The sequence below is a fragment of the Larus michahellis genome, chromosome 12 (assembly GCF_964199755.1).
Source record: "Larus michahellis chromosome 12, bLarMic1.1, whole genome shotgun sequence".
In the NCBI taxonomy this organism is placed as follows: domain Eukaryota; kingdom Metazoa; phylum Chordata; class Aves; order Charadriiformes; family Laridae; genus Larus; species Larus michahellis.
In genome coordinates, this window is record NC_133907.1 from 3,647,129 (window position 1) to 3,674,342 (window position 27,214).

Here is a 27,214-nt window from a genome sequence, read left to right on the forward strand (position 1 = left end):
ATTTAAGGATGTGAGTGGTTGCAGGTCCCAGTCAAGCCGCTCGATGAGAGAAGCCACATCTATCAAATGATCATTTTTCCTCCTTCTTCCTGCATCGCTGGGGAAATCACCTTCACACCTCTCTTGGGCTAGGAAGGTATTGCAATTCTCAACGCTATCTTGGAAGTTCAACAAAAATCTGTATTGCAAAGAAATTTAGAGCAGCCCTGTCTAAGGGAGATCAACCAGCGTGGGGGTCAGCAGCTTTCCCCCTTGACATCACTCTTCACTGGCAAAGGGGCGCAGAGAGAGTGGGGAGGGAATGGAGACAGTCCCCAAAAATCTCTCTTCTGTGAAATAATTAGTCTTCCCTTTGAAGCGACACATACTGCCCTGTTCTGATCAATGTGAACCCCCTGGAAGATGCTGTGAGATGGGCTGCACGGCCACGCGCAGGGCTGTGGGGCTGGACTGGGGCAAGCGCTGCTCATTGCACCGTTCAGCCTGCTCTCCCCCCGCAGCACAGCGGATTTTCTGTATCTCCTCAGAAACAGCAGTAATAGGTTAAATGCTTAATCTTTTAGGAGGGGATTAACGCACGTACCTTAACGATATTTGGAAATTTTGAATCCTGACTGGCTGGCAATGGGTCACTTGACTGTGACCGCTTCATCCAATCAGGCATTTAATTGGCTTTGTGCGTTACATTAACGCGTGTGTGTGTGCCGCACAGAGCATCAATTAGCCGAGGGGACACAACGGGGGTGTGTTCCGCAGAGATAACACCCTGCTCAGCTTCGCCTCTTGCCTTCAGGCCCTGAAAAGGGGGATGAAGGCAGATCCTTCCTGCCCATGCCTTCTGCCATGAGTTTTCCCACTCCAGAATCAGGGCATCCATGTCTGGAAAAGTGTTTTCTTCTCACAAATGAATGTTTGCCATTAGGGCTGTATAGAAGGGGAAAGCTTGTCCTTCCACAGCTTCGTGATGTTTCCGGGCTTATTTCGTCCAGGGAAGACATTGGTCTGTGAGGTGAGAGGTACCCAACCATCCTGGAGATGGACCTGCCAATCTACACTGACTTCAGACTGGGGCACAGCTCCTAGAGAGGTCCCTGGTCCCTGCCACACTGGATTTTTCCCCATGATTCCAGAATCCCAGAATTTCAGAATCACAGAATCACAGAATGGTAGGGGTTGGAAGGGACCGTCATACTTCCTTCTTCCTTACTGCACTTGCCCTTGTCTCCAGGTTGTTTCTCTTCTGATTTATGTTCCTTTGCCACTTTTTCCATTTTTTTTATGATTTTGTGTTGCTGGGTGCAGGCGTGACTCAGCTGGCACAGAGATCGGCTGTGGCCGTCTGCTGGCTCAGTGAAGGGGAGCAGGAGCTGGGTCAGTATGCTCCTGTGTGATGTGCAAGCTCAGGCAAGCTGTTTCCTCATTTATAAAAATAAAACCAATTTTCTGTAAGATGTATGTTGACGACGAGCACAAATGCTACTGATGAAACTCTACCACTGTATTGCTGACACGCAGGTAGTGAGTCTGTGCTGCAATCCAGCCATCAGAAATGCAGCCTGAAGTTCCCCTGGGCTTGTCCCCATTCCCCCAGGAATGTAGCATAATTAAGGAAATATTTGCTAAAAACAAATAGATAAACAACCATTTCACTCATTACACTCCAGGTCTGTGTGCAAAGCTTACCCCTGAAACGCTGCTGAGATTTGCAGATAAACAGGGCTGATGTTTGGGCTAAGCTGGCCCCGATTTAGGGTTGGGATGTGAAGAATGTGGTGGTTCCCTTCAGTCCTGGTTCCTTCAGTCTGGCTCAGGAATGGCAGGGTCAGGGTTTGCCTACGGGCACTGAGGGATCTGCATCCTCCTACTGAACCTCTCCTGGATCCCTCTTGTTGAGCAGGGGAAATGCCATCTTTGTCTGCTGCTGCCAAGTTTCTGCAGAGTAATATCCTTGCTGTAGCTTCCTTTACGATGATTCACAGTATTCTATTGAGAAAGCCTATTATATTCTAGAGATATTGGTTGTAAAGCGAAATTTCACAGATTGTGGCACGGGTTTCAACCCATTCAAAGCTGACAGGACCTTTCCATCAGGGAGGACAAATTTTTCTTCTTTATGACTATCCTTATTAAAAACAGGATTCCTTCTGCTCCTTTTGCTTCTCTAGCCCATAGAACATTTTTACCTTTCGTTCTTTAAATTAAATGATTTGTTGCAGTACTAAAATGGGAACAGTTGTGGCAGACTTTTCTCTCCTGAAATAAACCACATTTCTGCTGATCGGAGTGAAACTGGAATAGCAAATAACCACGTGAGGCAATTGTTAGCCAGGCAAACAAAACAAGCCAAAGCTCTCTGTTGGGCCATTGTTCATTTATACGGCCGGGAAAGATATAAAAGGCAGAGAAGATGCTCTGCGCTTTACGGAGGGTCCTATCACATAGCTCACTGAGCAAAGAAAGGCTTTGCCAGCCAGCCCGACAGGACATGCTCAAGGTCTTTACACCATTAAAACTTCACCAGAGAGGGAAGCTCTACCCGAGCTGGAGGGGAGTGTTGCCTGACAGAGCCCATTGCAAAATAGGAAAATGGTCTTAGAAAACATCTCAAAATGCGCAACAGTTCCTTGTTGGGGGGTTCAAACCATTCCAGTTGCGTTTCCGATGGCTCTGGCAGGACAGTGTCACTGGCAGATGTCGACGCCAGCAGGATGCTCCAAGCTGATTCAACGTGGGCTGATGGCGGGGGCTTGCTTAAATTCTGGTCCCTCAAATTTTTTCTATCCCCTCACCTTTGTCTTCTGTTGCTCCTGTCATGCTGATAAGGTGGAGACTTCAATCTGTTCCCCTTGTGCCTCCATACTGCTAAAGAAGAATGGATGCTGACGAACAAGTCAGTTACCTGTAATTCTTTAACTCCCCGTCCTTTATAGCCTGCTATCAAGGCCATGTTATCAGCTAGATTTGCTCTTCTTAACTTATTAAGCTTTTAAAGCCTTTAATCTTATTCAGTTTGGATCTGTGTCTTTCACTGCATTTCTGAAATCAATTGGGACAGAAAATAACAAATATCGCTTTTAAGATGTTGACATGACTCGTACAGATGCAGGAAAGATGCTCAGAAAGCCCGATGGCAGGTACCGATAGGCAAAGAGGATGTCCTACACACACACACACGTCCATATGTATCTGTTTCTGCAAGCAAACCTGCTTTTACACTTTCCAAGCTCAGCTTTAATAAGAGATTTCTTTTTTAAAATTAAGTGTTAGAAATAAATTTCCAAGCATGCAATAAATGGCGCAAATGGTAAAGGCTGATCCTACTGCTATGGGCCAGCCAGGAATTAAGGGAGATAGTCCTGCAAAAAAATAAAGAAGAAGAAATGTTTTACCCAGAACCCTAGACAATTTTCCACTTGGCCTATAAAAAAGCAGCTTGCAAATTCAACTGCCTTTCCTTGTCTTTCACTGCTCTAAGGACACATAGCCTCACAGACTGCCCCGGCTCCTGCACTGCCCTTGTTCAGTGGCGTACACAGCTGCCTTGGACCCTGCAGCTTCAATCCAGACAAAATTTGCAACTTAAACCCCTATATTTACTTTCTCTCTAGCCTGAACTGAGAAAGAGCCCCAGCTGCAGCCCTCGCTCACCACCAGGCTCCCGTGATGTTCAGGGCTGCCTGGCCAATTCCCGACGCGTTGATTCAGCGTTTGATTTCCTGCCAACTGGCTTTGCTTTTTAAGAAGACGCTCTTTGTTTGTCTACTGTGCAAACACCATCGGAGCGGCCAAGACTTTCACTGAAAAAGGTCACGGGTCTTTTCTTGAGGAAAAACTTGCACTGATTTCCTGAGGTATTTTGGCCACGCAGTGGTTGATGGCTTGAGTTCAGGACAAAGTCACAGTACTGCTATCCCTATGAGACATCATATAAGGATGAAAATTTAAGTCCAGCTGGCTGAAACAGCAGGAAGAAATTAAAAAGTCTCAAACGTATAATTTAAAAATATATCCATTTAGGTTTTGAACACAAATATCTTTACTTTTGGTTCTTTCAAACAGTTTAAGTTTGGGAATACTAAACAACTGTCTGCTTTGTTTATTGATGTTATTGCATTGGTGTTATTGGTATTATTATTATGATGATGTATTATTATACATAGTCTTTCTATACAATTGGTTTGTGTTTGTAAATGGTGAAACAATGCTAGATCTAAAGAATCTTAAAGCCAAGCTGCAGCGTGGTGAAACTATCAGCAGTGAGCAGAAAATTCCCTTCCATGTGCCGGTGCTTATTCAAGGTGGAGAAGATTTTCTGGGCAGAAAAATTATTAAACAATAAGTCTGCTTTTGACACAGTGTCTGCATTTCTAAATAAATATTAATGGTTGTAATAGCTGTTTAATTAAGTTTATCTGAAAAAGCAGTTCACTGAGCCACTACTTCACATCCCCCTAATCGAGGGGCTTGTTCTGCCAGGTGCTGCGTCCTTGTCTCTTCTAAAGTCAGTCTCTCACGTGCTAATACCCGCTGCATTCATGAAATCTCATTTTTCTTCAGTAAGTGTTGTCAAGGAAACCTTCCTTGGGGCCTTGTGATCCACAGCTCCCTTCCCAGCATCCCTCGCTGAACAACAGAGGTCAAGAGACTAATTGCACAGGAGGTCTCTGTTTGTCACTTTGTCTCTCAGACATCTTTGGTCACTCTGGCCACTGGATACAATAAGCCCCATTCTCTGATCAGTTTGGTCCGTTTTCTCCCCAGAAGCTGCTGAGGAGAAAATTCACGCAGACATTAGAGAGGCCTCTAGCAGACCTTGTATCTTTAAATCATTTCTGTTTCAGAAGGAAACTCTGGTCATTGCGATGGCTTGGAGGACCTGCCAAAGACCCCCACAAGGCAGCTGGAGAAGTCCTCGTGGCTGGCGTAAGCCCCATAGCAGGTCACTGCCCTGCAGCAGGGACTGACTGCTCCAGGGGCATGACACTCCAGCAAACGCAGCTTTCCACCATGCCATAGCCGAGGATCAGGACTTCTCCCACCCCAGTCCCATCCTGCACAGAGCCTGGGCAGAACTAACCCCTCGGTGTGGTTCAGCACAGCTTCCCTGCTGAAGCCCAGAGCATCCTGCTGTCACACAGGCATTGAGTCCTCAACACCTCCTCCTTCCCCCTGGCCTGGCACCTTTGTGCTCTGGATTCTGCCCTCCCAGCATCATTTTGCGTGTTGGCAACAATGCTCTCAGGAGTGCCGCTGCTTTGACTTTGATCCCAATGCTTTCTGCTACTGATACCCTTCAGAAACATCCTAGCTGCAAAGATATGTCATTATTCAGTCCCACATGCCCGAATGCTGTTTAGCATTCCAGGAAAGGCACAATTCTTGCTAAACAGAAGGGATGAGACTGGCACTGGAGCGGTGCAGAAGCCTGTTTGTGTGCGTCTGGAGTTGAGGCTCAGGCTTCAGAAGGGCTGAGGTTTCCCAGTACATCACGTAGAGCCACCAGCCTTGCTCAGCTGAAGACATGGGCTACGCACAGACATTCATGCACACAAACCTCTTAAACCTTCTTTCTCCAAGGGTTGGGTTGGGCCACGTAGTGGGCAAAACAGCAGGGATTTGTGAAGGGAGAGGGAAGGCGCTGGGGCGCAAGGCAGTAGCTGGCAGTACTTCTAGCAAGACTCAGTAGTCCATGGTCCCCACCAAACGGCACATCCTGGGGTGCAGCACAAATGTGGAAGCCCCTCTCCTGCTCCACAACCCTCTAAACGGGGTGATCGGCAGTACAGTTAATTAGCTGGCTCTTGCACATAATGCGGCAGAGGTGAAAGGGGTTGCCCAGCATGGACTTTCTGGATGGTGCTCAGAATACAGCTCCCAGGAAAAAGACTGCTTCCTAGGAGGAACATTTCAGTAAAATTATGGCCCTGTATTGCCTAAACTTCTTGCAGATCCGGGTCAGTTACGTGCCTGGTGAGGCTCGTGCTCTGCACACCCCGCACAGCCTCTGGCGTTTTGTTTTCCTGGACCACATCTCTCCTCGGGGCTCGGTCAGGGATGCAGAGAGGTGTCTGTGCAGCAGCATCAGACACCCGAGCTGCTCTCTTCCCTTCTCTCCTGCTTGTGTCTCCTGACAGCATCTAAGTACTGCACGCTGCTGTGATTGCTGATTGCCCAGATTAGCAATCACGCTAAATTAATAGGCAGGTGCCTTTGTGATCCAGGCAAAAAAGCACTCTGACAAGAACGACAAACTTGTTTTGTTTGTAACCTACATCAACACTCAAACCTAAGTTTCCCAAACATAATTAAATTAATCTGTTGTGCCGCAAATGCTCTCCCCTGCCAGCTGTTTTCTCCTCCCTCAGTCTCACAGCTCAACTTTGGCTCTCCAGCTTTGTAACAGGGAGAGGGGGCACTGGAATGAAGGGGACGTGACTGTATTTGGAACAGACATAAAATACAATGAGTTTCTTCAACAAGTGCCTTATCCCAGGCTCGGGCTCCACACTTGTAGCAGTCCTGGTTTCCCTCGCCTCTTGGAGGACTTGCCACGCTATCTATCTTAGCCCACCTTGTACCGACGGACTGGGCAAACATCCTTGCCGCTCCCCACAAACGGCATCCTGGTGTGGCAGACAGCTTTAGAACTAAGGGGAACACCTTCTCCCACTAGTAGCACGAATTTCCCTGGTCAGAGAAGTATATTAAAGATGTGCCGTTAACTCCCCAGCCATTTCCCCTGGGAGATCTGCTACCATTTATGAAGCCATCTAAACACTATAAAGGCTGTGAGGCGGAGTGGTGTTGGAGATCAGCAGGAATTTAATTTTCTAATAGATTTATTTCCTACCAACAGGGCATTATATTCTGTGATCCCCGCCTCTGCTCAGCCAGGAAGGCTATCCAAAGTTTGGGCTCATTCCCGTGACAGGGATGCAGGGAAAAAAACTAAAATACTTAAAAAGAGGTTGTTTATATAGGGACTATACCCTATATTTTCTGGTCCTGCTATCTTAAGCAATGTCTGCTTAGCGAAAAGAGCCATCTCTGCTGCTGGAGGGAGAGCGCAAACACATCAACAGGGCTTGCAGAGAAGGCACAAGGCTGGACCAAAGCACTCTTTGGGCCAGGACCACCCAGCCTGTCTTCTAACGATGCAGCTCTCTGGAATCTCCCGGACGCGGGACCAGCAGTTTGGGAATAGCTCGGAGATCCCCATAAGCTCTCAAGTGCACTAGAAAGATTTATGTATAAATAAAGCCCATGAGATACCAGCTGGACTCACCCAGTTTAGACAAAATTACAGCTATCGTTGCTATTTTATAGGCACTTATTGCATACTGCAATTTTATTTTGCCTCTGGTTACCCCAAAGTTGAATTATGACCTTAAATATACTACTGGCAGTCTCTGAAAGGAGGAAGAAACTCTTGCTTCAGGCTCAAAAAGCCAAGCTCAGTTTTTCCTCTGTTCTGTCCACACACAGCTCAAGAAAGACTCACTGTGTGCAGGGGACACTGAGAACGCCCTGCCTTTAGCTTTATGAATGAAAGTGTCCCCTGCAAGTCTAATTCACGGCTGGCACCTGCGGCACTTTTTTACTCAGGAAGGGTCAGCTGTAGCCTGAGTTACAAAAATGCCTCTCTGACGGCAAAACACCTGCAGAAAGCCACCTGAAGCTGGTTTTATCGGCCCGGGGGATATGAGAATGAGAGTTTCTTAGTGTCCATGTACTCCTTAGATCAAGGTCCCTTTGCTCGAGGGTCCCTCTCCCTCTGCTCCGCACCTTCCACCGGCCCCGTCCTGCTCTGGCCGCTCTCCCCCAGCTCCTCCCTGCACATTGCACTGGGAGCTCTACCAGCTGATCCCCTTAATTAGGTCACGAACAGATCACGCGTAAAACGCTCGCACCAGCCAGATCCTCTGGAGGAAAAACAGGCAAGCTCTGCAACCAGGGTGAAAGCTTCAGAGAGGAAGGATGCCAAAGCTGAAATAACTCTTCAAAACTTTGTCCGTAGGAGCCCTGTTTCAGTTTCTGCTCAACACCCTGCTCGCTAACGCTGTGGCTAAGTGGTAGTGTTGCTTTAATTTCCTCTTGCTCCTGCTGCAATGCCAGATTGCTTGGATATTCGTAAACAGGAGGAGTTTAATGAAAATTATAATTAGAGCCCTGCGGTGCTCTTGCAGGTCGCCTTTACACTGGGCTGCCTATTTACATTACAAATCAGGCTGGTGTCACTGCGGAGTCTACAGCAAGAGAAGAGAATTCATTAAAAGGGAAGCACAGGGTGGGTGAGAAATAGGGGGAGAAAGAAAATGATATTGTTATTATTAATAATCTAGGAAATTGGGACCTGCCATGGTCTTGCTGCAACTTGGCTCCTAGAACGAAAGCCCATTTGTAATCACCCTGCAGCGGGAGGGGGGAGAGCACAGCCACCCAGAAACTTCCCCTGGTAATTACCATACAAACGGACCCTTCTTCATAGAGCAACTGTTTCTCATGGAAAGCAAAGTGGTGATGAAGACTTTCTCTCCCCCACCAGGACACAGAGAAGTGCTCTTAGCACTTCTGCTTCCTATTACCTGGCTGTGAAGTTGGGGGGGTCAGGGAGGCACCACGTGTGAGGCCAAAGGGATGCATTTCCCATGATTTTACAGCTTTCCCTTTCCACCCACCAGCAGCTACAGATGATGCTTTTTGCCCCACTGTAATCATAGAATCATAGAATCTTCATGGTTGGAAAGGACCTTTGAGATCATCGAGTCCAACCATACATACACCAAAAAAAAATAATAATCACAAACCACCACAAACAACCAACCTACAATCTCTGCCACTAGAGCATGCCCTGAAGTGCCAAATCTAGATGTTTCTTAAACACCTCTAGGGACGGTAACTCAACCCCCTCCCTGGGCAGGCTGTTCAGTGCCTGACCACTCTTTCAGTAAAGTAATTCTTCCCAATATCTAACCTAAACCTCCCCTGATGCAACTTCAGACCATTTCCCCTGGTCCTGTCATTATGCACCTGGGAGAAGTGGCCAACACCCACCACTCTACACCCTCCTTTCAGGTAGCTGCAGAGTCTCCCCTCAGCCTCCTCTTCTCCAAGCTAAACATGCCCAGCTCCCTCAGCCTCTCCTCATGTGCCCTGGTCTCCAGACCCCTCACCAGCCTGGTAGCTCTCCTCTGGACACGCTCCAGCACTTCAATGTCCCTCTTGTACAGAGGTAATGCCATGAGCAGCAGCTCCTTGAGAAAGACAGAAGCCGGCATTCAGTCAAGAGCTGGAGTATCTGCTGACGTGAGGCACAGCCGACGTCCAGCTGCAGACTCTGTAAATCCCGGGCCTGATGGAGCAGGAGAGAAGATCCCATGGGAACAACACGGAGGCATCTGGGCATCGACGCACTGACACCCAGCCCGGCTCTCGCACAGGGCAGCACAAACCAGTGTTACCCCAACTACGGATCAGTCTGCTGGGTTCGATTACGCTCTTACACCTTCCACCAAAGCCCTCCTGCACAGTTGTTAACTGCCTTCCCATCTATATCGCGGAATTAGAAATAACACCCTCACTTTACACAGAGGACAGCTGGAGACTTGGGCTGTATTTGTAAAAAGCTTCTTTAATATTTCATACTAATCATCCTGCATCAGCAGAAACCGCATCAGCATTGCAATACTGGTTTTATTGGATGGCTGCCTGCTCTTAAGAAGAGGTGGCATTTTACTCTGGGGACCTGCCCATGCTGATTGCGGCCCCAGCCCCCTCACCTTTCCCATCACTCTCACGTTCTCAAAACAGAGAGGGAAACTCACCCTGAACCGTGCCTGCATCCCCCCCAAATTCAGCCAAATTGTTGATGTTCCGACCCAATCCCAGCAATGCCCAGCAAAGGATGCCCAGTCACTCCACCTGCCAGCCCCCCGCTGCTGCTGCTCCGCTCAGCCATTAATCTTACCTCGCCCTCCGCCGGAGGATGTAACTTTAGTCTAATAAACAGCTGGGAAGTCAGGACAGAGCAGATGAGCTAATACTGCAGAAGTGATTGGGTTTATATATCAAAACTGACCCAGGAGACTTTCCCCTCTGCACGTCATGGCAATATGCAGAAAGTTTTCGGGCAAATCAGAAGCTGGAGGCACTTGAGGAGTTTGGCTGCAAATGGGCCAAGTGATTTGCTTGCATTTCATACGCGCTGTCGGCAGTATAAAATGACACATACTGCGACAGCCGAGCTTTAATCATCACTAGTAACACTCTGTTGTCTACGCTTTGCCAAAAAAAACCCACCCGAACATAAAAACGTCCTTATTTCAGTTAAAAAAAGGACAAAAGAAAAGTTTCCTTTGAAAAACTATAGTTGAAAAAAATATGTAGCCATTTTTCCAGCTGAAAAATAAATATCAGTGAAGAAATACTGACCCACTCTCCTCTAATGAATGTACTAGGAAACTTCTAGGCCTGTCATCAAAGCATGAAATGAAAAAGAACTGGGAAGAAAAGAGTATTTTGGACATGAAAAACATTTAGCGGTCCAGCTTCTGGTTCCAGTAAAATGCTTTTGACAGGAAGGGTTTTAAATTGGCACAAACAGGAAAACAACTATTTTGTTACAAACAGGGACTGTCAGAAGCTTTCGGGGCATTGCAGGAATTTGCCAATAACCACAATCCCCACAAACAACTTCCCTTCTACAAAGTGGCTAGAAAATGAATCAGTCACTATGGACTTTCATCTTCTGATTGCTTCACTGGAAGAAAATCAGTCGTACTTAATTAATTGATTAATTACCTTCGTAATTACAGGTAACAAATCTAGCTTCCCTTGCCCCTCTCAAGCCACTTCAGGAGGCAAAGCCAATTTTGTGCCACCCAAGATGACTTCTGAGCTGCCACCCGCGTCTCAGGAGCCACCGGTCCCCTCGGCACAGCCCCAGCAGCGTGGTCCCCGTCGCTCTCGGGGGCGAGGAAGGCTGGCCACCTCTTGGGTTTCTTCCCCGGCTGGAACCTCCCCAGGAGCATTACAGGCTGGGAAGCAGAGATCCAGCTCTGTTTTATTCAAGTCGATAAAAGCAAGAAAACAGAGACACATGAAGTGCTCAAACAGATGAACCAAGTAAATTCCTAAAGGACGGAGATGGTGAAAAGTTTAGATGCACATTTGAGGCTGAGGATCAGCCTCTCTCTTTCACGGGTTGATGAAGCAGCTTGGGACGCGCAAGCTGCTCTGGGTAGTCATTAAAGGGTAAGAGCACATCTCTGCTACAGACTCCACTGAGTGCTGGAGGTAAGCGCCGGGGGTGGAGAGTCTCGGGTTCAAAGCGTGAGAGCGAGCCGTGGTAGAAGTCACTAAACCCATGTTTTTCTCGTGCTCAGCATCCCCTGCACCGCTGTGTTTTCCTGCTATACTTGAGAGGAGTTCAATGAAACAAAAGATTCTCATTAGGGATTTATTAGCAATACAGTATCACGCTAAAAAAAAAACCTAGGGTTTAACAAGTTCTCCCACGTGTATTAATGGCATTGACCGTATCACTTTTTGTGCGGCATCCCCTTTGTTTCTGCTCTTCAATCCAAGTAGATGATGAAATGAGACCCATGACGTTCACTTTGATGGAGGCGAGCTGCTGGCTTTCCAACAGTGTAAATAAGGATTCAGTGCCTTTTAAAAAGCATTATTTTTAAAGGAAAGCCCTTTTGAGTGAGGGCTAGAATGGGGTTATTTTCCACATGACCAAGCGTCAAAAGGAAAACGGCAGCCCAGTCCATGCTCTTATCACCCTCCCCGAGTCACCCACTGGATGGATTTGTCACAAGGTGAAATAAGAGCAAGTCCTCAATTTATTATCATTTTCTACTTGTCCTCCTTAATGCAGTTCCTGCCAGGATGAGTTTGCTGTGGGAAAGTGGAATGAAACCAGGCCTTTCAGTTTGCTGCTAAATGGGACTGGGAAGCGGCTTTGGGGGGGGGGGGGAGGGAAAATCTTCCTCATTATAAAGGGAAAATGTGCAACGCAGTTTTCATCGGATGCTGCCCAGCCTCCCAATTAGGACGGCTGAGACAAACAGTGGCGTTATTATATGTAACTGTTTATCCAGTGTCACTCAGCCATTGTTTATTTTATGAGCATAATTTATCTCTTCTGTTGTGCTACCCAATTTGTTTGCATTTTCAGTCCAGTCGAGTGTCTCTCTTTTATTGTATACGTCTTTTGGCCTCCCACCAACCGACTCTCCAATTAAGTTTCCAAGAGTGTCGCACAATGGCCAGGCCCCTCCTGCGCTTCATTTTTCGCATGACGTTTGCGTCCCCTTCATTTCTGCGCTGCCCCCACCCCTCCCCTGCTGACTTCCAGCTCCTCAATGGCTCATGATTTATTCAACAGTGAAACCAAATTTCTCTTCTCCTTCTCTTTTTCCCTTTCTCCCCCTTTTAAAATAGAGGCTGGTCAATAGATGCCACTTTGGCAGCTCTGGAGAACAAAGTTCATTTGCGGCAGATCTTTAGCCAGTGCGAGAGTTTGGTGACCTTGCAGGGACTGGACCCCGAAGCGCAGGGCAGCAGCTCAGACGTGGGGCACTCATGAACCCTTGTGTCTCCTCCGGCCACGGACGGGGACAAAGACTTGCCCTCTGTTAGTTTTGTGTCACCAAAGCTTCATCCACACATGGCCCTGCCTCCCTGCTGCGACCGCTCCCCTCGGAGGTGCGAGACGATTCCTCACCCCTGGAACAACGGCATCTTTGGCTTGTCCCTACTCCAAACTTTCCAATCAGCTTTTTCAAGTCTTTTGATCTTCTCGCTCGCAGGTCTGTCGGCAAGGATTAGCTAAAATAGAAATGTGCTAATCCACATTATGGAAATGCAAATCCTTGCTGCTACATTAAGTAATTTCAAGGAAGTTTAATCTGGCAGGACTCCGAGGTGCACTCCAGAACAGTGACAACAATATCTGTGCATCCTCTCTTCCACTAGCGTGGAAACACTGCCGCGGTAAGAAGAAGCATTTTCCTCCTTATGGTAGCAGGCTCCAGACTATCGCTATTTCTGATGGGGTCCAGCAAAGCCCCACTGAGCCCTCAGCCCTGGGTTACAGCTGGGTTTACTGCTGCGTTCCCGTTGAGTCTGCCAGGATTGGGTTTCCAGGATTCCTGCTAGAAAATCTGTACAGAGTCTCACCACCAAACACTGGCGCTCCATCTGAAACGCCCTTTGTTTGCAGGTCAGTGTCCGAAACCGAGAGTGGGGAACTTTCCATGGCCATGGGAGCCACCACGAGGGAAAAACTTGGCAGTCGCGAAACCTGGGTTACGTCTCGTGCAAGGAAAGCATCCTTGGGCTAAGAGATCTGCAAAGGAGTTTACTGCCCCTCCACCTCCTGTCACTATGAGCTGCTTCAGAAATTCATCGCACTTTAAATGATTCACTCAAGTATCCATTCAGTCCCAGTTCATAGATTGCAGAGCCTTTATTACACAGCCATATATTTAGCACTGGAATAGTTCTCAGCAGTTGTAACGGCCCTGTCATCTAAGAAATAAAACAAAGAGCCATTATTCATCAGAAGGGAGACACAGTCTTTATTGTCTGAAGCCGTGGCAGAGTTTTTATATCACCCTATCTATTCTTTCAGGCTGTCACACAACTCAGTTTTAAGCTGTTTCAGTGGCAGCCCTGGAAGCCTGAACGCTTCTGTAGCTTCTCATAGCTAACTTCCCAGCTAATGTTGTTTTAAACTGGCAGCAGGACTGATCCTGAGCACTCCGAGCATGGCCAATGGCTCAGGAAAGTTAACCTTTCCAGAAAAGCCTGAGGTAGACATTAGTCTCTGGCTAGGTCAGGAATAAAAGCCATGTCGGGTTTTTTAAAGACATGAGGTAGCACGGCTACAAGGAGCAACGGATGAGTATGCATTTTGGGCACTGATCATGTGCAGAAGATGTGGGTTTGGGCTCTGGTCCGATGGCAGAGCATTATGTAGACGGTAGGCCCCAAGAGCACAGCGAGGTGTGCCGCCAGCTGTCCTGTCCTCGCGCTGGTGCGGCTCCTGCAGCCCTCCCATGCCTTGCCATGGTTTGCTTGGTGGGTGTATGTCCAGCGTGGAGCTGGAGGAACCAGCCTGGTTCTCTGTGTCTAGACGCCTGGGGTTAAGTACCTTGAGATGTGCGTGGCATGAACCACCCCCCACCCTGCCCAGCAGCCCTGGCTTGTTCCACATCTCTGGGAAAAGCAGGTGAGATTTTGGGCCAGAAGACCTCTTCTAACACGCACTTCTGTGGTGCAAATGAGCCCATTAAATGCAAAGGAAGCAGCACTCCTTCACAGAACCAACTACCGGCATCATCTCCTCAGGCTTCCGAGAGCATTTGAGAATCCGCCTGTGTCAGCACAAAGGCAGGACAAAGAGCCCATGGAGCAGATACCTGTGAGAAGGTGCCGTGCAGGGGCTCTCGCCAGCTGTTTGCGCAGCGAGGCAGGCCCATCCTTCCCTTGAATGTCTCCTCTCAGAATAACGAGATGGGAAACTTGAAGACCCAGAATCCTAAAAAGCGGCAGACATTTCAAAAAGAATTGCCCTTTCCCAGCTTTGTAATTTGTTTTGAGGCTGGCAATCGCATCTCCAAACCCCTGTGCTCACTTTTCTCCACATGTTCGGAAAGCAAAGGGCACGAAACAGACTGTGAACTCCCATCACACTTCTCCCAACACCCGCTCTCCTCCCTGCCGAACAGCCAGCAATCTCCCAGGCTAATTAACCAAACTGTATTCTGCACATATTTTGCATTTCTGAGTAATCAGGATAATCAGATTTCTCCCTTAATTCTGTATGTATACAATAGAAGCAGGTGTATTGCCTTTCCCACAATGATATCACAAAAGTGCGTTGTCTGCCGGAGCTAGGGTTGCCAGCCGCCTGTCAGAGCCCATTCTCATCTCGCCCATGGAAATCTGCTGCTAACGGATTACCAGTAGCCATGGGAAATTAGGAACTGGGTTTGATTTGGCTAAGTAGCCAGTAGTTCAGATATTCATGCAAGCTATCTAAATGCACAGTCTTCCAACCTGGCCAGAGATTTCTCTTCACCGTCCTCCAGGGAAGAGCTGCAGGAGAAGCTCTGCTGCGCTGCAGTTGAACAGGAGGTGTTCGGTCCAGAACCTCAAAGGTGTTTTGGGTTCCAGGGAAGCGCAATAGTCCGCCCAAGCCTGAGGACTCCAGTCTCAGTCATTCTCCACAAGGTTAACCAGCCTGTGGACCTAGACCTTATCTCTGTGAACCTGTTAGCCGGTAAACACGTACTTGTGGTCTCTGCTGCTTTCAAAGCCTCTAAACGAAGGTCAAAGCCAGTCAGACCAGGCGAGCGCTTTCTTGTCCTGTGGAGGTGGGTCTTTGGTTCAGGAGGAGTTTTTCTTCAGTCAGCTTCACTCAATAATTCCTTCTCAGGGAAGCAGAAAAGCTTTAAGTGCCCATGACTACATCCCAGTCCTTGGAGTGTTTGGATGTGGTGCTTCCACCAAAGTGGGAGTATTTCCCTCGTAGTGGGGTATCAAAGGTCCAGCATCTCTGAAGGGAGGAAAGGATGCTCCCAAGCCCCACAGCATGGAGTGGGGCACTCCTGAGTGTCTAGACCACAGCAGTAATATTAAGGAAAGATCCTGCTACATCCCTCCACAAAAAGACCAACCATCTGCTGAGCTTCATGTAGGGGAAGAGTTTGCTTGTAGACCTTAGAGTACAACCCAATACACTCCCGACAAGAAGAAGCCATTTTTAATGTGCAGGGCAATGCTTTTATTGTACTACTGTAGAAATAATGTCCAAACCTCCTAAATACGAAGAAATCCGAGTAAGGCTAGGATCTGATCTCCAGGTAGGTTAACCCTCCTGGTACTGAGATTGAGCTCTGGTTACTACAGAGGTAATTTTCAGGTGGAGCTGAAGATAGACAGTGACAAACTGTTAATTGTGGTGAGGCTGTTTATCTGTGATGGATGAACACACCATACAGAGCACTCCATGCAAGGTTACACTCAATATTTTATAAGTTCTGTGTGTAATAAAATGCTCCATCCCCCTTCTTTAGCGTCCTCTATCTCACCTTCCCTGTTCAGATGAAACGGTGCTTAGAGATGAACTATCTCCAGAGAACAGCACTTGGAAAATATAATTCAGCACCAGACGCTTTAATGGGTCCAAGGCTGTTGTCAGGGTCACCACAGACACAGGACAGGTCTCTGTTCCCCGGAGGGGGCTCACAGGAGGCATCTTCCCAGGCTTTGTATATTCGCTGTGACTGTGTACTCCTCTGAGCACCAGGATTCATTTTTTATTAAGTATATTTAGCTCTTGAGGAGAAGTGCAAACCAACTGTCCTCAGTAATATTCAATTCTTCTTCTTTAAGGTCTTGGATCAGGTGACTGGTTGCCCAAGTGCTCAGTAATGAAGGAGAGAGTCCATCCTGTATCATTCTGACCTACCGACCTTAGGTCAACAATGTCCCCGGTCACTCGGGGATGGCACAATGACAGGGAAAGAGACTTGGAGAACTGTGCTGAGAAACCAGATCCTGTCACAGAGGAATGCCCTCCTAGACCTGGGAGACCGAGTTCATGGGCAGCTCTGCGAAGCGTGGGATGGAGCAAGCCGGGATGAGGAGCCCTGGCTCCCCCTGCTCCAGGCATCCCATCTCCAGGATCTCATCAATGGGATCCTCAGCTGCCTTCTTGTCTCCTCAGAGGGTGGTACAATGGGGAGCACAAAGTCTGCGTGGTGAGGGGCTGCCCCAAAGTGCAGAAAGGACACGGAGGCTGGATCTGCCCCCCCCAGCACTCAGCCCTCCTGCCCCATTGCTGTGCGGTGGGACCGCCTGCTGCCGTGACGGGGTGCTCCCACACTTCTGAAAGCCAGGAGCTGGGCGGACATCTGTGTGCTTGCTCCACAGGTGCAGAAAAAATATGATGGCGGCCCTGGTTTTCTGGAGTTTTGAACATTGGATGGAAAAAGAAGTCAAAAAAAAAAAAAAGGAAAGAAAGCAGAAATTTTGCTGGCCTGAGAGAGCCTGGAGAGCAGGTGGGAAGCTGCCTGCAGGGCTGGCCAGTCGCTGAAAGGTGGCAAAGGAAGCTGGCACAGCGACTCCTGACGTCTGCCTTCTCCAAGCAGGTGATGAAGACAAGCTGTTGCCTTGATTCCCACAGTATATTTTCATTAAGCCGTGGCAGATGGCAGCGGAGGTCACTGCTTCCACACCATCATCCTTTCAGCCGAAAGGTGTCAGGGAATCTGACACCTCAATTACTAAACCGAGATTCACCCAAACAACATCCAGGGTGGAGGGTGAAGGAGATCAGAAAAGCTTCTCTCCTAATTTCCATGAATCCTCACCTTTGAGAGAAAATCTGGAACGTGAACTTCCCTGATAAACAACATATTTGTGTCTAACGTCCTGACACAGAAGCAGCTGTGCTGAGAACAAGCCACAGACACCAGGAAAATGGCAATTAAGTCCTTGTGGAAATGAGACCAAAAAGCATCCCTTGGAAAAGGCAGTTGATGTTAATGAGCTACAGAGAAGTCAAGGGGGGGCTATTGCTCTTGCCCCAGCAGAGAACTGCCGCTCGCTCCTCTCTAGTCTGGGAAACCCCAGAACATAAGGCAAAATAAAACTCCTGTTCTTCACAAGGACTCTCAGCCATGGGCCCAGGGCTCAGCTAACCCAGGGAGAAGCCAGAGCAACATCACCATTGGCTTCTCTGTGTTCAACGTGAAACACCAATCCGCCATGCTGGCGAGAAGCACCACCTTGTTGAAACCCCACCTTGGAGACTTCTGCCAGATATCTCAATCATTTCAGGTTTTTTCATCCCTACTATTACTACCTACTTTCCTATTATTAATTTAAAACTACCGATTCCCTGGCTTTTTACTACTATTAATCCTCGCTTTTGTAATCCCTACTATTATCCCTGTCATGAAGAAGATGAAATAAGATTCTGACCCTTATGAAAGCTCAATAAACAAGCAAAGCAGAAGTCATTTATCCTTACTCTGAAATCTCATGAACTTTAAGGTAATATTATGACTGCGGAATGATTATGAAATATCTCAGATAGGTTGGTATTTTTGTTGTAGAAGGAAACTCAATGAATAAACACCCCACAGAATTGCCAAAACCCACTGGCCTATGAGCAGATGAGTCAACTCAGCAAGGCACTGCCCTGCAGCAACCCAAGCCTGTGCTCTGTCTTTGAGGTCTTCTCCCCCTGAACCCCAACACGAGCTGGGTTTGGGGTGAGACACGATGAGGTCAGAAATATTTGCAAGATGAGAACTTCCAGAGTGCACAACGCCAAAGGAAAAAAAACCAACACCAAACCAACTTCTTTTTAGGGAGACTTTTCAACTGTTTTACAGAAGCTTGAAAACACTTCTGAAAAGTTCAAAATATTTGGGGTTTGGCACAATAAACCCCCCCATCATTTTCAGCAAACATTGCTAAATGCCAGACTATTTTCATTTTTTGCCCAGAAATGTCCTTTTTTTCCCCTCCTTGTGTTCTGGAGACGGGGAATGGGAGAAGAATGTACTACTTCTGAGAAAAAAGTTGCCACTTTGTTGAAGACTCTCTTTCTACCAAACTGAAACACAGAGACACAACGTATGGAGTCAGGTGTGCTCCTCACCTCTGCTGCAGCCCAGGAGGAGTGGGGACAAAGGGAACACCACAAGCATAAGGACATTAAATCACAAATTATCTCTTTGGGGTTTTTTTTTTTTAATAAGAAAGATAGGTTCAGTTCTACTGACCTCAAATCCAATGTTTTGTTAATGGGAAAAGGGAATGCTACAGCTGGGGCACTTACTGCTCGCTAAATCATATGCATTTTTGTAAGTGCTCGAAAAGCAATGGGCTATTCCAGGGTTTTCCTGGAGGAAAAGCGATCACAATCTGGCCTTTGTTATCCAGTTTGTTCTCCAAGAGTTTGTACTTGAGGGCCTCCGGAGCAGATTCTTGGAAGAGCTCCATTTTGCACCCCGGCCAAAATGATCTGAGTTTCCGTATATTATTAGCACACAATGGAGCAACGTCAGCTCGGGGCTGGCAGGCGCAGCGCTCCCTTAACCCCACGCCGGCCGGGGGGGAGAGGTTTTTTGGGGAAAAACGGCTCCTTCTCTTCTTGCATGGCCCTGGTGCTCAGAGAGAGGAGAATGGGGAAGGCAAAGGAGGAGAGAGCGGCCGGGAGAAATCAGAGAGCGGTCAGGCAAACGTACTGCGTCAGCCAAAATGAAGCCCTGGTTCTCCGAGAGGAAGAGTTGACTTCAACACCCCCCTGCCCGTAGCTGCTTTTTGGCTTGGCCTTTGCCAAATTTCATTCCAGCCCTGACGGCGTTAGATGGGTTTGGTTAGAGGACACAAAGAAACGTGGTTCCTGTGAGTCATTTGCAGCCTCCACCACCGCGATGGGAATCATGGCTGCGGGCTGCTGGGCAAGGCGCAACCCGAAATGTGGGGGCACATCTGAAACACGTACCCTAAAGCTCCCCTTCCCTGGGGCTGCCCAGAAGCTTTTGGGCTTAGACCACTGTGCTACAGCAGTACAGACTCCAGCTGCTCAGGAAAAAAAAAGAGAAAAAAAAAAAATCTCATGCAAAAATTCAACTTTTTGTAAGAAAAGCTCCACAACTCCAAAATTTAAAATGTTTGCCAGCACAGCAAACATTTGCCAGCACATTTTTGATGTTTTGCCAAAATATTCCAGCCAAAACTTGGGAGAAAAACTCAGAATTGCCTATGGAAAGCAGATACTTCTCATGAAAATATTCATTTAGTCAAATCCCCAGGTTTCTACTGAAAGTCAGCTTCAGTGGAAAATGCTGACGAGCTCTATTATTGGCACAGCTTTAATTTTCCTTTGTCTGGAACAGACACGGAGAAGACAGCATCTGTCAAATGTAGTCTTTAGACTTATTATTTAGCCTGGAGTATTGTTCAAGGACTTGAGGAAAGGTTCAAGCCATCACGGTGCTAGGTGCTGTGCATATGCGTGAAAGAGAGTCCCTTCCCTAGAGGGACTGTAATTTAAGCACAAACCAGGCAGGAGATAAACAGCTGGGGAGAGCACGAAGTCATTTTGGAGGGGTCCTGAGCAGCGTGATGAGCAAAGAGACACCGCGCTTCCCCCTGCACCTGCTCTTGCCTCCAGTGCTTTGTGCTGAGCCGTACCACAGCTGTGTGAGCTCAGACCTCCCTCAGGAGATGCGTCCAACTGCCCCAGCTCCGGAGGCGGCTGCAGAGGAGGAGAGAGACGGGTCCTGCTCTCCCCACCCTGCCTCCACACCAAAAGGTCCCTGGGATGGAGAGGAGAAAGCCAAGAAAGGCATCTCCGCAACCCCCCAAAGTGCAGATGCTGCAATCCCGCTTGCTCCTTGCCTTGGGTAGGAAGATGCTCTACCAGCCTCTCTCTTGATTGAGTCCACTTATTTTAACTCCTGCTTTTTTTTGGCCCAGATCCTGCAATCCCACCTGCCTGGCCGCCACACTGCCATCCTGCCCTCACCCCCGTTCATCGCTTTATGCCTCCATCAAACCGACACGACCGCTTTGGTTACAAGAGAGCAGTTAGAGAAGGATCTGTGCTGGTTTCAAATAGTTTCCAGAACTGGTCACCCCCTTCTGTAAGAGATTAAAAAGGCATTGCTGAGAAGGGAGCGAGGGAGAAAGAGAGCACGAGAAAATAAATAAATAAAGGTATATAGTTACTTTTGGTTAGTCTCAATACGCAGTCCCGTCCCAGGGCGCCTTGTTCTGTGCTCATTTGAAGTATTAGTCACTTTTTCCATTAGAAGCTCTTATTCTAGGGGGATTTATAATGTATCTGTAAAATTGTCTCCAGGCTTTGCTTGGCATCTGAGCTCTCAATCCACGGACAGAATGTAAAGAAACTACAGTTGTTTGATTTATTGGGACAGGGCACGGGGAGGGAGGGAATTTTTCCATGCTCGGTGGAAATAAATTCACATAGTGCCTTCAGCGCACAATCACTTACTGCTCCAGAAAATACAGCGTTTGGGTGCAATCTCACTCTGGCAAAGAGGACAGAGGCAAATCAATGACTTTTTAATATTTCCCTGCCCGAGACCAGCCCTTGTTTGTGGTTTCTCACCGTGACCCACCCAGTCACAGCCCCGCTGGGCGCGACAGTCCCTGTCATACCACTCGAGTTCGGAAATCCTGCCCTTGACAAGCCCTTTTCAACCCTGATTTCTACAGGGGACATTTCTTAACCCTCTGCAGAGTCTTTCTGACAGACTCATGATTTTTTTCCTGGGGAGGCCTATGCCTCACTTAAGTTTGGCTCATGTTTCTTAATATGCAAAGGCTGGGTGAGATGAGCAAGGGCTGGCAAGCTGCTGTAGGTAACATCAGCACCCGACTGGCAGAGGTGTTTGGGCAAAGCGAGAACTGGGAGGTGACAACACCCTGGGGACGCACAAACTGGGCTACAAACACCCCATCACCTTGCTGACGGTCCTCCTCTGTGCCATGGCTGAGGATAAGCTCCTCTGCAGGGCGGCCCTGGCCTGGGCTAGCGTTCGCCCAAACTTGTGCTGAAGACAGGGGTGGATGGGGAAGAAGGGAAGGGTTAGGGACAGTGACACACGCCGGGATCAGGGGGAGGGGGAGCCTCCCTGCAGCACGCATCAGCAAAGCGTGAGCCTAACGTGGACGCTTCAAGGAAACAATAACCTAAAATTGGAACATGGCAAATTATTTATTCAAACTACAGCCTTCCCTCCTCCCTTGATTAGCAAACCGCTGGGGAGTCAGCCCTGATTTTCCTCAGACAGAGCAGACGGCTCTCAGCTCTCCTCCTCTCTCTGCGCCGCCAGTGCTCAGCCCGGGGGGGGCTGAGGATCTAGTTGGTATTCGCATTGTGCAGCGGCTCCTTCAAGTCACACGTTGTTCTGCCCTCCGACCGGATCACAAACTTTTTCTTTGGGAGCATAGGCTGCAATGATGAATATGTTTGTTTTCTGCCTTTTTTTTTTCCAGGGGAACATTTAGGCAGCAGTGTGCAAACACTTCCCCACACGCTCACTCAGCTACTTGCACCCAATAATAAAACAATCTCCATGAAGCATTGCAACTCAGATTCCTAATCTGATTTTTTTTTGGAGGGGGGGGATGTGTTTCGTGTCTCCAATCATCATTTATAAAAAGCCCCAATGAAGCCTCGGGAAAGAGAAATGAGAACGTGTGAAGAAACATAGGGATGTGCCACGAAAGTGCAGTGGGAAATCCCAGCGCCGAAATTCTCTCCCCCTTTAAGTCAGAGGCAAAACCTCCACAGACCATAGAGGAGCCGGGATTTCACCCCTGGGACATCGGTAGTGGGAGACACGGAGCTTGGCAACATGCAGGGAAGACTGTGAAGGGTTCAAAGTATCAAATGAAGCAGAACAGAGACATGGGAGGAACAAAGGAAGTTCACATCGTTATAATTTATTGATGATCTTGGCCTGATCGCTTCAGCGTTTTGTCTTAACAGCACCCGCCCTGAGCAGCAGTGAGTCCTGCAGGTCACTTGGCCGAACTGATGTGGAAGTGATGTGACGATTTACAAAGTTAGCTTAAAAATATAAAAAATAAAAATAAAAAAGCTCCAGGCTGGATCTCTCACCCTCACCCAAGCACTTGCTGGGAACCGGCCAGGATCTCCTGACCTCACCCCCATCGGAGCGCGGCTCCAGGAATTCCCTCACCATAGTTCACATTTTTCCAGCTCTACCAATTCACCCAGCAAGTGCCATGGGAAATCGCTACGGCTGAGGCATCCAAACTTGCTTAAGAATGAGCCAAACTGATTCTTTTCTTCAAGGAGGAGGGTCTTAAGGAAAATAAAATGCTGGGGGTTCTTTGTCCCTGTATCTTGGATACGAGAAAACTCCCACGCTTGTCAGAAATAAGAACAGCACCAGCAGTTCATGGCTTTTTCTTTTTCTTATTCTCCCCCCCCTCAGTGTTTGTGAGTGTGTGCTTTAAAGCAGGATGACACAGTGATGGGTTTAAGAGACAGTGAGTGTCGAGGTACCAATTCCTAATGTAATACAGGGTACAGCTTCTTTCTTCTGTGATCACGGGTGAAAAATCAAAAGAAATAATCCAGGAGACTAAATACACTCCCCGGCCATTCAACTCGCTCATAAATATGCCTAGCGAGACGCTTTGTGCAAGCAAACCCCACCACTTCTATTCTGTATTTTGTTTAACTACGAGTCAAATCTTCCATCCGCAGCTTCCGATTGTGCTAGTCCGAGTCACCAGCGTTGCAATCCTCGCTCTCTTCCCTGTCAATTTTAGGCTGATGGTTTACATTTAAAAACTAGCAGGTTCCCATTTTTTCTCTCCCGCCTCCAGCAACGTGCCCGCTCGCAGTCCCTTCGCGGAAAATACTCCGCTGTCACAGAAAGCGACTCCAAAACAAAGAGTTTCACTAGACTCACCCCTTGGCACTCGCTTACTATTCAAGAGAACTTAGCAGGAAGCCTGCCCTTTCCTGCACGCTGCTAATGCTCCAAAATAAAGCAAATTTGGAAGAAGTAAATGAAATTAAATCCATAGACGTTGTCATTTCCTTTTTAAGGCTGGAGGAGCCCTGGAGCCTATTAGCTATTGACAAGAAGGGGACCCTCCAGATCCCGGCTGGATGCGCAGACACTCGGGGAACAACCAGACCTTTGTTTATCACGTTCTCGCGTAGGCAGATGTCCTGAGGACGAGGGACCCGTGCCCGCCGGGGACGGCACTTTCCGCACACCGGGAAGTTTATTCCTAAATAAATATATTTCTAAGCACCTTCTACCTAAGCGCTTCATCCCGAGGAGGTTTGAAATAATTCCTTCCAAGCCAGCCCAAACGCCTCCCGTGCAGGGGAGCTGGGGGTGGGGGGAGGGAGGGGGGTGTTTTGGGGGGTGACACGGGCCAGCCCTTTTTGCAGCTGGACACGCAGAGGCTGAAGGTGCCGCTGGGTTTCGGCACCCATGAAGTTTGGTTTGGTTTGGTTTGCAACACCGCCACCGAGCCCGCCGGGAGCCCTTTGACGGAGTGATTTTTTTTTTCAGTTGTATTTTGCACAAACTTATCAATTGAAAACTTTAAAAAACAAACAAACAAAAAAAAAAACCACCCCAAAACAAACAAAAAACCCACCAGCGTTTTCCCGAGTTTTAGGCACCAGTAAATCCCCCCGCGCAGCAAAGCGTCTCCGGAGCGCAGCCTGACATCGCTCCACCTCCCTCCTCCAGACCAAGTTGCGGAGGGATCGGAGCCTTCACCGGCCCCGGGGGCAGCGGGCACCGAGGCGCTGCGGGGGGGGCTTTTGTTCCCGTCCCGGTCCCGGCGAGCTGAACCCGCGGTTCTCCGCGGCTCCCCCCGCTCCCGGAGCGCCTCTACTTACCAGCTGCAAAGTGCAGAGGAAGATGAGGGTGCAGCGCCCGGTGCAGCATCCCATGGTCCCCGAGCAGCGCGGGCAGGGGCAGCCCGGCTCCCGCCGCCGCCCCGGGGCTCCTCCGCGCCCCGGCCCGCAGCCGCCGCTCGCCGCCGCCGGGAGCGGGGAGGGATGGAGGGGAGGGAAAGGAGGGAGGTCGCGGCGGCTGCCGGAGCCCCTCCGGGAGCCGGGGAGGAGGCAGTGGGGCCACAGCTTAAAAGGGCAATGCCCCGCCGGCGGCTGCCGTCCCGAGTGCGGGCAGGGTTGGCGGGGCGGGGGCTCGCTGCCGCCGCCGGGACTCGCCCACCCCCGGAGCCCTGGCTGGCGCGGTGGGATGCTCCGGCCCCCCGGGCAGAGCCCTCCCCCGGGAGGCTGAGCCAGGCAGCGCAGCCGGGGGCAGCTCCTCTTCCCCTTGCCGGGCTGGTGGGGCAGCCCCCGATTCTTTTTTCCAGCCTGGCGGAGGGATGCGCTGGGCAGGCGAGCCGTGTCTATAGGACACGGAGCCTATAGAGCATCCTAGGTGACGGGAATCAGGAGCTCCTCTCCCCCTTCCACACATGCCCATCACCTCCTCCCCGTGATGGTGTGCACACCCTAAAAATCACACAGCCTAGAATGAACCTAAAATACAATGGTTCTTCCCATAAAATTTATCAGTGAGAGTGCACATGGAAGACAAATTCAGAAAGGGGCATAAGACAAGGAATTCTTTAAAATGCACGTTTGTGGGTATTTGAAAACATATTCCCAAGCTTGTGAATGAATCACAGCTGACTAGTAGCAGAGGGATGTAGGGCAGCATCTCTCTTCCAAGAAGAGCTTCTACCTGAGCACCACAGAATCATTTAGGTTGGAAAAGACCCTTGGGATCATCAAGTCCAACCATCAACTCCACTCTACAAAGTTCTCCCTTACACCGTATCACTTAACACCACATCTAAACGAGTCTTAAACCATCTGTGAACCACTCACACTGCACCTGTGGAAAAACAAGGCAGTCTACTTCAGCTGTGAACAGTAGAGCAAATCCGTGAGCACTCAACTACCTTCACACACCTGAGTCCTTCACCTTGCCTCCTCTCCAGGAGGAGCGAGGTGCAGAAGACATGGGATCACATCAGCCCCCCCTGCCGTACACGTTTCTGGTGGGCCGGAGGGGCAGGTCACACACCCCGCGCTGTGATTGGGACAGACTTGTTGCTAAGCTGAACACAACAGGATAAGAAGCTTTGGGAGAGACTCATCTGATGACGATGTCGTCTCTTTGCAATCTCCAGTGACTCCGGTAGCTGCACGACAGTTTGCTCTCTTACTCTCAGGCTGCTCCTTCTTCCTCTGAAGCAAGCCAGGGTTTCATTTCTGCCTCCAAAGCAGGGTGCGACTTCGTACTGTGAGTGACCAGTTCCACTTTCCTTTTAATTAGGCACGCCACACTGCTTATTACAGTGGGGTGAGAAGGAGACGGTAGCTGAAAGGATAGAGGATAGAGGCTCTGTCATTGTACTCGAGGAAAGCATTGTCTGACTGTACCCCAAGGAAACAGGATTAGTCCTAAAGTGCTATGAATGTTAAATACCTTATATTAACAACATTATTGTTATTCAAATCAGCCACAGGGAGAAACAGAACAAACAAACAAGCAAACTCTGAATACCTAAGATTAGGAGACAGACTCTGAACTGATCACAAATCCTACTGGTTTTAAATGGTGAAGTGTATTGATTATCTGACCTGTGCACTGTGCATAACCAGGGCATCAGTTAATGCAGTCAGATACAATAAACCACATTTTATTATAGGTGAAAGGAATACACCCAGAAAAGAAACCAATTTACTTCACCCAAACTATGGACTGAAGAAGCTTTGGCAGTATTTGTATTCCCAGGAAGATGGTTTGGGGAGGCTGGAGGTAATAGGAACAAAGACCAGTTTATTTTTTAATGAATGCAGATGAAAAATTCCTTGCAAACCGTGTAGGGAGGTTTCACTCTGCACTGTAGGGTCAGGCAGGCTAACATCCGAATTCAAACAGGAGCTGAGGACTGCGAGAGCAGGCTGGGGTTAGGCTGGTTTGTGTTCTGTGCTCTGGAAGCTGCTGGGAACAGCACAGGGAAGGCCGGGCTGCAGCCGCGCAAGTTAGTGCCGGCCTTTGTGCCATTTCTTAAGGCTTCCTGCATCTCCTGTACCGCCTCCTGCTTCTAAAAACCTCCCGTAAGCACAGCTATTTTCCAACTCTATTGTACTACAAAGGAGACATCGTGTGAAACAGTAAAAGGTGTTGCTGCTGACATACTAAGTTTGACATAAACAGGATATTTTCCGCCTCCACTTTTATCTTGATAAGCCAAGTAAAAGGCCACCGTGTGTTGGCTGGGACTCCACACGCATCTGCAAGAAAACACACTGCTTCTCCTTTGCTTATTAAGAAGGGTGAAACCACAGGGATAATGTAGCCTGTATTTCAAAGAGAGAGACTTAAAACTCCCAGAGCCTGATCTTGTAACCTTCATTTGTCTGATTTCTTATCTGCATTGGTACAGCAGGAGGCCTGGACACAGAGGGGATCTGCCTTTAAATGTCCAAGTAGCCTCACTGCTTTTAGTGGGGCTACTCACATGTTGTAAGTTGGACGCTTGCTTCAGTACTGGGGTCTCCAACCTCTTCTGATTGTGGACACCACTGGAGGTGCATTGAGTTTGAGTCCGCTGACAACAGGTTCGG

At 48.7% G+C, this 27,214-nt stretch overlaps 1 protein-coding gene across 3 annotated transcripts in view; it reads right to left on the minus strand.

The window, feature by feature from the left end:
- The window catches only part of NKAIN4 (sodium/potassium transporting ATPase interacting 4), a 53,237-nt gene extending 28,439 nt beyond the window's left edge, over positions 1-24,798 (minus strand). Inside the window, exon 1 of one of the 3 annotated variants that reach the window (XR_012589609.1) lies at positions 24,464-24,651. Coding sequence is in view for 2 of the 3 variants with exons in the window: in XM_074604914.1 (XP_074461015.1) it covers positions 24,464-24,517 (54 nt within the window). In the remaining variant the exon portion in view is untranslated. Of the gene's footprint in view, positions 1-24,463 lie in introns of all 3 variants that reach the window. The other 2 variants (XM_074604914.1, XM_074604913.1) reach the window with 2 other exon arrangements.
- Positions 24,799-27,214: the final 2,416 nt, after the last annotated feature.